The sequence below is a fragment of the Micropterus dolomieu genome, linkage group LG05 (assembly GCF_021292245.1).
Source record: "Micropterus dolomieu isolate WLL.071019.BEF.003 ecotype Adirondacks linkage group LG05, ASM2129224v1, whole genome shotgun sequence".
In the NCBI taxonomy this organism is placed as follows: Eukaryota; Metazoa; Chordata; class Actinopteri; order Centrarchiformes; family Centrarchidae; genus Micropterus; species Micropterus dolomieu.
In genome coordinates, this window is record NC_060154.1 from 32,777,624 (window position 1) to 32,787,519 (window position 9,896).

Genomic DNA, 9,896 nt, shown 5'->3' on the forward strand with positions numbered 1-9,896 from the left:
GAGAGTCCAGGTTGCTCTGATAGTGATAGATAGCTTCAACTCTTCTGCAATGTTGGCTCTGGCGTATCACATCTTCCTCTTCACAATACCCCACAGATTTTATATAGGGTTAAGGTCAGGTGAGTTTGCTGGCCAATTAAGAACAGGGATACTATGGTCCTTAAACCAGGTCCTGGTAGCTTTGGCACTGTGTGCAGGTGCCAAGTCCTGTTGGAAAATGAAATCTACATCTCCATAAAGTTGGTCAGCAGCAGGAAGCATGAAGTCCTTTAAAACTTCCTGGTAGACGGCTGCGTTGACCTTGGACTTCAGAGAACACAGTGGACCAACACCAGCAGATGACATGGCACCCCAAACCATCACTGACTGTGGAAACTTTACACTGGACTTCAAGCAACGTGGATTGTGTGCCTCTCCTCTCTTCTTCCAGACTCTGGGACCTTGACTTCCAAAGGAAATGCAAAATTTACTTTCATCAGAGAACATAACTTTGGACCACTCCGCAGCAGTCCAGTCCTTTTTGTCTTTAGCCCAGGCGAGACGCTTCTGACGCTGTGTCTTGTTCAAGAGTGGCTTGACACAAGGAATGCGACAGCTGAAACCCATGTCTTGCATACGTCTGTGCGTGGTGGTTCTTGAAGCACTGACTCCAGCTGCAGTCCACTCTTTGTGAATCTCCCCCACATTTTTGAATGGGTTTTGTTTCACAATCCTCTCCAGGGTGCGGTTATCCCTATTGCTTGTACACTTTTTTCTACCACATCTTTTCCTTCCCTTCGCCTCTCTATTAATGTGCTTGGACACAGAGCTCTGTGAACAGCCAGCCTCTTTAGCAATGACCTTTTGTGTCTTGCCCTCCTTGTGCAAGGTGTCAATGGTCGTCTTTTGAGAGGCCATTTAAAGGCCTTTGCAGGTGTTTTGAGTTAATTAGCTGATTAGAGTGTGGCACCAAGTGTCTTCAATATTGAACCTTTTCACAATATTCAAATTTTCTGAGATACTGATTTTGGGGTTTTCATTAGTTGTCAGTTATGATCATCAAAATTAAAAGGAATGAACACTTTAAATATATCAGTCTGTGTGGAATGAATGTATACATTATACAAGTTTCACTTTTTGAATGGAATAAATAAATAAATCAACTTTTTGATGATATTCTAATTATATGACCAGCATCTGTACAACTACCATCCATCCATCCTACTAATATACAAAAACAGAGAACACTATTTAAATTGTTTAGGCCAAATTCTTACTCACCCTTTTGTGTACTGAACTTGCCAACTGAAGCCCAATTGTGACACGGATATTTGCTTTCCTATAAAATGAAAATATCAAAACTGATAAACTGGTTAATAAACATCTGGCTTCAAACAGTATGTATGCCATAATCTGAGCTAATATAAAGATATTGTTGGACAGTCATTTCAAACCTTCGGCCTTCACATTTTTGTAGGAAGACATAGACCGAAGACTTCACAACACACACACACACACCTCACAGTGTGCAAAGACACACGTAAACCAGTAAAACAGTGTTGCTAATTGGCAGGAGGGGAAGTTAGGGTGGCTACCATGATTCAAAATTAATTAGACATCCAAAACAAGAGACAATGAGGCCTTGTTGGATTCTCACATAAAGTTGATAACACCTAGAGCCAGGCTCGATAGGAGTAAACTAAGATTTATTAACATAGGAGGCCCAGGTAAAGGAGGGCCTGATAAGGGAAGAAGACTAGATAGATGAATACAATGGGCCTTTGCAAATGGACTGCAACTCTGAAGGCTGTGAAGGTCATCATGTGATACAGTACGCAGCACACAAACCTCTGCTTGTGTTGATGTTAACTCTCTTGTCTTATGCACATACACTTATTAATATCAAGATCTTCTGGAACGATATCAGGGAACTGCTCCAACGCCTTCTTAAACTGTATATCAAATAGAAATCTTTCTTCTACTATATAACATGGTCTCATTACATTCTTTACAAGTCACCTCAAAAAATCCCATCATGTGACAGCATGTAATGTGTGTTGTCTTGTGTATTATTATGCATTGTCATGTATACTATGTTGCTGTCTGCATTAATTCTTTTCTGGGAAGCGAGTGGCGGAGCTGAATATAGCTGCGGCCCGGAGGCTTACTCCAATTTCTTGCAATTTCCCCACTGTGGGACAAATAAAGGCTTCATTCATTCATTCATTCATCACTCCAATTCCCAAACTTGATAAAGATTTCCTCTCTTACTGGTCAGTTGGAGACCAATTCCCTTGTTATGTAGCCTGTAACTGCTGGCACTTGTCTATGCTAATTGTCTGAATGAGGGATTATCACAGATCATTGATAAGTGTCAATCAGCCAAAGGGTCGAAATAGACATAATTACACCAGGGGGGAGTTCAATCTCAAAACGTTGTGCAACGTTCCACAACGGGCTTCGAGGTATGTTTTCTTGCATTTAGTGGTCGTGTCACAGGTGTTACCCAATCAGCTGCAACAAGTTTGTAAACACAACCATGTTTAAAAGGCAGGAAAATGCAGTGTGCATGTGCACACAACAGGGTGTTCAAGGCACCACAGTTTCCATTGAAAAAAACCTTTTACTACATTTTGTCAGCGCTGAAAACGCCCCTGGACTTTTATAAGGCATTTGACACTATTGAACACGCCTTTTTATTTGAAGTGCTAAATTTTTTAGGTTTTGGAAATAAATAATAATAATTTTCTAAAATAATTAATGTTGTAACGCAGTGTTTCCCATACCTTCGTTTATTTATTATGGCCCACCACAATATCAACGCTGACCGACACATACTGATTTTCGATTTTTTTTAAATTTATTTTTCTTTTTACTAGGCCTATTTAAAATTTATATTTGATTGCTGAGCGCCGTAGCACACATCCTCTCGCTTGTCCCTCTCTCTGTCTTGCTTACCTGTCCCCCTCTCTCTTGCTCTCTCTCCCTCATGAACACTGCTGCACAAATCTGTCCAACACAGCGCTGTCAATGTCGGACACCCAGATTAAAAAAAGTTATTAGCTTTTCTTATTAGCTAGGCTCCTTGCTAAGTTAATGTTAGAATACAGCACGGTTTTCAAGGCTAGCACCCTGTATGTAGCTGGTAGTCAATATTGACTGCACGCGCGCCTTTCCATTTTTTATGATTTATCTAAAATGTTACAATGTTGGATGTTCATGTTAAACATGGCCAAAGCTTCAAATAATGAAGTTAAAGTATTTAAAAGAAATCCATGGAGCTGGTATTCCATATATGGTCATTTGCTCTGCATAGCAACACTCAGTCTGTGGCTGTAACGAAACAGCCTACTATTCGTAGTTTTCAAATTAGCAGTCAAATTTCATTTGGATCACCTTTCAATATAAGAAACAGAAAGATATGAACACAAACTGCAAGTGTTGGGCATATGCATATATATAACCTAAAAGTCGAAGTCGAAAATGAATTTGGTATTTAGGATAGGGCATTTTGTATTTAGGATTGGGCATTTAGTCATTTAGCCATTTAGGACTGGTGATTTGGGGATTGGGGATTTAGGATTGGGGATTTGGGGATTTGGGGATTGAGGATTGAGTCGTGTATTCAAATGAGGAGGCGTGACCCAAAGGCTAGGGTTAGGGAGGGTTTGGAACGGCTGAGGCGCAGAGGCACTTTATGGACTGCAGGGGGAGCTCTGACTGCCAGCACACTGCCATGAAAGCAAGCAGAGGAAGTGAGCAGGGCTGAAGGGAGGACTATCATTTATAATACCATAACTAAGTGTACAGCCTTTCTGTCCATGTGGCCTCACACACAAAGTCAACAGTGAAAGGAATGCTATCCATCTGACAAGAAAGCAGCGGACAGTACAGCAGGTAAGATATGATAAAATTAGCAAGTTAGCTATATGAGGCTAACTGTTGCTGACATGCATGAGTTAGGTTACTGTCGGTACATGCAGGTTTTAAATGCGGCTATATATGCTACATATTGTTTAGAATGTAGCAGTGGTTTGTTTTTTTGTTTCTTCATGTATTGTGCTGTACGCAAGCAGGGCATTGTTAAAAAGTAAGTGTTACATCCCACTTTTACCACAAGAGGGAGTATAATGTTAGTGAGTTATGTTAGGAACAGCCTCAACAAGGCAGTGCAGTCCATGCTCATAACAATGTACCAATCTGTTTGTGTATGTTGTAAGCAGACATAATATATGAACGGAACGTACACAAGTAGACGTAATAGTCCATGTATCATCCGCTTAAGACCTTGTGGTCATACATATAAGAAATTGTGTCTGTAAAGCCTGTAACATGACTGTACATGCTGTAATAAACAGGAGCTACAATACAAATCTGTATAATGTAGGAGTTGTGCAAAATGTTTTCCTTTATTGGTATACTGTTAGTGAGTTATGTGATTTATGTGAGTTATATCTTTATTTTATTAAAGATATTCAAAGCCACACTGAATTTTTATTCAGATGTGCAACAATTACTTCTCTCCTAAGTTAGGGCATAAACTCGACACAGTAACCAAAATTTGATGCACCATGATTAATGTTGGGTATGGACTAAATGGAGTTCCAAAGTCTTTGAACATCTACAGATAGTCTTCAAAATGCATGTAAAATAGAGTTAATTTGAACCTAGACGAATTTTCAACTGCAAATCACCACAATCTTTATTAATGGGTTGGACTGTGACTTTACATTCACAGGTATTTGAGTAAACTGTCTTATCTGTTTGATTCATAATTTCATCTTCAGTTATTGCCACCTGTATTTTGTCCCCATCAGCTAAATAAATCCAATGAAACATACAGAAGCATATCAACAACAATATTAAACAATGAATGTGCTTCACTGAATCAAATGTTAGAGTGTTGAATCATTAGTCCTTCCTCCACTACAGTTTTTTAAGATAAATGAAATGGTCCGTGTTGGCATGCATTCATATTTCTAGCCCCACTGGATTAAAATGGAGACTTCGCTCTTTATTTACTCATTGCCATAGTGAATTGTAGTTTTCTTTTCATTCCCCACTTACTAACTCAGTAAACACACTCAGGGTTGATTGTACTAGTTTTGATCAGCTGTTTAAGAACTGAAAACTCAGTTTCACATCTCAGGCTCAATCAACTCAGAGCTCCTGCCTCATCATCTCTCCTTTGCTTCGTAATGTTTTCTTTGTGACTAACCTTTTGTTTCTTGTACCTCAGGATCACCGCCTGCTCCTCTGCCTCACGTTTGCCTTCTGCTGGACAGCCAGCCATGCATCCCCCTTTCGCCACTGCCCACGCCATCTCATCTGACATTATTCTCAAACTTCCTTCAGATGCCTTCAGATCTCCAACCCTAATCATCTTTTGTTCATCTCATGCCCCTACACCATCACAACACTGTGGGCACAATGCATCATTTTTCACCTACTACCTCTATGATCCAAAAGAGGTGATAAAGCAGATCCAAACTCCTCCACCTGCTTCCTTGACCCACAATTTTTTTTTCAAAGAACCCCTTAGACCCATAAGCAACTACAGACCAATCTCCAATATCCCTTTTCCTAGTAAAATATTTGAAAAGAATGTCTACAAACAACTGCATAATTACCTCTCCCTCCACAATCTATATGATGTGGATCAATCTGGCTTCAGGACCAGCCACAGCACTGAAACAGCTTTGAAGTAGTCAGTGATTGAAAGATCAACAATGCTGCAAACAAACCTTCTATCCTAGTATTTCTGGAACGGACTGCAGCCTTAGATACTGTCAACCACAGCATTTTAATCAGTAAACTAGAAAATTCTTTTGGGCAATGTGGCCGTGTCTTAAAGAGGCTCTCTTCCTATCTAACTGCCAGGACATTCTCTGTGTCTCTTGACAACTTTTAAACTGGCAATTATTTTCTTTGAGGTCCCACAAGGCTCAGTTGTGTTATTTCACTTTCACATGATATCATCAGGCCTAGTAATAACCTTGACATCAAGTACTGGATGATCAAAAACTTTTTTACCTGCAGTAAAAAAAAAGACTGAGATCCAGTTGGAGAAAACCATATTATCATTACAATCTTACTGCTGTTTACATTCTCCCTGACACAAATTTAAAAAATGCACTGGACAATTATTATTTCCTGGGTGTATATGTGTATGTCTATTTGTAAAATAATAACTGTATAGGCGATGTTTTATGTTACCATATTCAAATGTATATCTAACTATCTGTTATGTTCTGTGTGTAGCATAAGGAGACTACAAACTTTCCTGCCCTATGGAATAAAGTTCCTGAGTTTTGTCTCCATGTGATGAGTCCAGGTTTTGTCATTAGTGCCAGTTCAGATCAATGTAAATGGGGGAAGAACAGGGCTGTGTAAAATATATAATGTTGCTTCTTAAACTGCAAAACTTGGAAATTAGAGGGTCATGGCTCAGAAGGTAAATATTTAAATCTTAAATATTAAAGTTTTTACATAATACATAATTGAAGAACACTGATTTTAACATTTTAGTATCGTAAAATTGGAAGTATAATGAAATGTTATCGCTATTTCCACTTTTATTTTGCTGCCTACACAAATTAACAAATTCTGCCAAAGACAGCAGAACAAATGACAAACTACATAATCATAACTAAAAGCCAAATTAGCCCTAATATCTTTCTAATTTCAGCAGAACCCACCACTAGAAGCAAATAAGGTATAGCCATAGACTGGGAATAGCACAACACTTGATCATAGAAACTGTGCAAGTCCACAGGCTGTATGATCATGGAAACTAGTTAAGATCAGACTGTACTAAAGGAAATTCAGGTGCAACAGCAGCAATTATATATGGTGACGGTATAAAAAAAAAAACGAAGCGCCCTTCGTTTTTCCATTTTTTTAAAAGCAGATGTTTTTAGCAACAAAAGACACAGACCTCTTTCTGTGCCTTTTGTTTCTGCTAATATGACAGTTTTTACTTTCAGTAAACCAAAGATTACAGATCGCTGGCACTATAATCTTGATTAGACTGACAGGACAGCTGATTCGGTGGTTGCCTAGCAACATAAAAAAACAAACAAACAAAAAAACCACGCAACACACAGCTCTTTTCTAAATTCAGCCAGTTTGCTGTGCGCCTCGCATTTTCAAACCTGCAAAGCGCTTTCTGTACCCCAGGTTCACCCAGTGTTGGCAGCATAAGGGTGGTTTTCTTAGGGACCATCAATAAATTACTAGTGCTATAATAGTGTTATGCAAAAATCATTTATTTTAACAGCTTCTGTGTCATGTGATTCAGGGACTCAAACCTCTGCTGAATTGTAGTACTACAGTAGGCAAATAAGACGCATCTCTTCATATTAGATTTGGATACCTTTTCTAATTTCTATAAATATTTTATGGAAATTAATTGTGTTTTCCCCCAATAGCTTCTATGTCATGTGATTCAGGGACTCCAAACCAATACTGAATTGCAGTACTAAACTGGGAAAAAGAGGCACTACTTCATATCATATTTGAGTGCATATTCTATTTTCTATTAATATTTATTCACATTTTCTGGAAATAGAGCCTTTTTCCTCCCCAGTGGCTTCATGACATATAACGACTCCTTTTATTAATACTTACAGCTATTCTACAATGCAGAAAAATAATTATATTATTATTAAGAAAACCCATTGAATGGGAAGGTGTGTCCAAACTTTTGACTGGTAGTATACTTCTTAACATCCATTAGTACACTGCTCAACACACTGTACATACTTACTGGTCTAGTCTGTAAAGCTAACATTAAATGCTCATTTGTTTTCTGCCTTTATAGTCTTTCCACTCAAAGCGCTTTAGATTATGTTATCCATTCACAGACAGACTGCAGAGGTTAAGGTGCCAACTGCACATACATACAGCGATTTGGGGTTCACCGTCTTGCCCAAGGAAACTTCGACAAGAAGCCGGGGATCGAACCATGACCTTCCGGTTAGTAACTCAGCAGCTGAAATGCAGGGTATTATTCAGTAGTGATGTGCGATACCACTTAATTCCTATCCGATCCAATACCAAGTAATACCCAGGCTGGTATTGTATTTTTACCATACTTTATTTCTAGTTTAATGTGACCTCCCTCTCCCGTTTCTGTATTTATGAGAGAAATAAGGAGTAGGCTGTGGTCTTACCACTTCAAAATAATAGCTGCATAATGACAAGACATCAAACTACTGTCATATTCTTTAATTATAATAAAAATATCCTACTCTGAACTGCCACTTCATAACATCATCCTATTATTGTGACAGACTTAATCTCAGATGTTTAGCGAAGTTTGCAGTGTTGCTAAAGTATTTCACGGTCTTTGCACACACATCATCTTTATTACCTTCTGTTTCTACAGTCAGCCAGAGTCAGTATTCAATCGCGGGAAATGTAAAGGGCTGCAGCGGCTCACTTCAAAGAAGCTCCGTCACAGAGCCGTAGTGCAAGCATGACTTTGACAGGTGGAAGGAAAAGTAGTTCCTATCAACCGAGTATAATTAGACCATCCTGGTGACAGTAAGATACTTAATAATAAAGATAATAAAACACACACTCACGCCAAATGACTGTGTATGAGTATCGCTCCTAGAGCAGGAAACGTTGGTATCAGAAATATCGAATCTTTAGGATCGATCCGCACGTCACTATTATTCAGAGGTTATCCCTCACAAGCTGTATTACCAGACGTCACCTGATTACAGCAGATGACATCTGCTAGCTGTCATCAATAAATCCACAAGAATAGTTTATTGAAGTTAGAGACAGAAAGCACAAGATCAGGCCAATGGACATGTGCTACAATGATGATACAAAGTGATTTAAGGTAATTTCCCCTTTAATTTGATCAAAACCTGTATGGTAAAATAACTTTAAAATGTGTATGGTCTTTGTCAGTGTCACTCTGGCGCCATTCAAAAAACCTCTTAAAAACACATTTTTATGACAGCTAAAATATGAAGCAATTGTCATTGTGTCGGGCTGGCTGACCGCAGTTAATTACTTCTATGAACAACATACGAGAGTAAATCTGTTAAACTCTGAGGTGTGGTGGTGCTTCAGCTCCGTTCATGGGGGGCTGCTATACGCCTCCATGTCACGGTTCTGGTGTTTGAAGCCCCGAAGCTTTCAGTCTTTTTCGGCACAAATAGAAAGAAAGCCCCAAAGCTTCATCTGCCCATCTCCATCCATGAGATTATCCTGGGGTGTTTGCAGTCTTACCTTTCCTCGTTGTCCCGGCACCTCACGAGCACTTGTAACACTTTGCTGAACAGTTCCTCCATGTTTGAACAAAGTGAACGAGTCTGTTACTAGGAAGGTAACGTGAACCGGTCAACGTTAAAGGCTAAAATGTGAGGGGGAGCGATTTATACTGAGATGCGTTGTCTTTCATCACACGGACTCTTCACACTTTCATTGTTATTTCCTTGGTATTTTTGATTTGGCGCTTTTCACCCGCCAACTGAATCACCCTGGAAACGGAAACTGGCTGGATGACGTTAAGTGCGGTTGGCACCTACCGCCACCTACCGACTAGGAGTGGCTCCGGCTCCTTGTTCTTCTTTTACCGGTAGATTTTTCCCCCTCTTTATTGAAAATAGCAAAATTTACAGACAAACATGGCTGCATAAAACCAGTTTCACATATAGGGTGCTTCTCAAGTCTCCTTTTTTAAAGGTCATCTTTATTGCAAAAAAAAGGATACATATTATAAGTGACTTATCAAAATATACATAACAATTTACATTTATGAGTGTGAAATTTTGCTAAAAGAATTAATAAATTTATAATGAAGTACATCTTTTCTTTACTTTGACTTCTATAAAAGCAAAATACAACATTATTTCACAGTAAGGCAAAGTCTTTATAAATATGGTCAATGATGAATC

General features: G+C 38.9%; 1 protein-coding gene and 1 long non-coding RNA gene across 2 annotated transcripts in view; one reads left to right on the plus strand and one right to left on the minus strand.

Moving 5' to 3' along the window:
- sass6 (SAS-6 centriolar assembly protein) overlaps positions 1 to 9,500 on the minus strand; it is a 26,337-nt gene extending 16,837 nt beyond the window's left edge. The window contains exons 1-2 of the mRNA XM_046050087.1: positions 9,229 to 9,500; positions 1,261 to 1,318 (exon numbers count right to left, since the gene is read on the minus strand). Of these exons, the coding sequence (XP_045906043.1) occupies positions 1,261 to 1,318; positions 9,229 to 9,290 (120 nt within the window). The 5' untranslated portion in view covers positions 9,291 to 9,500. The remainder of the gene's footprint in view (positions 1 to 1,260; positions 1,319 to 9,228) is intronic.
- On the plus strand, positions 3,766 to 5,805 carry LOC123970862. Its single transcript, XR_006825082.1, has 2 exons — positions 3,766 to 3,876; positions 5,219 to 5,805. It is a non-coding gene; the product is annotated as an uncharacterized LOC123970862 (long non-coding RNA).
- Positions 9,501 to 9,896: the final 396 nt, after the last annotated feature.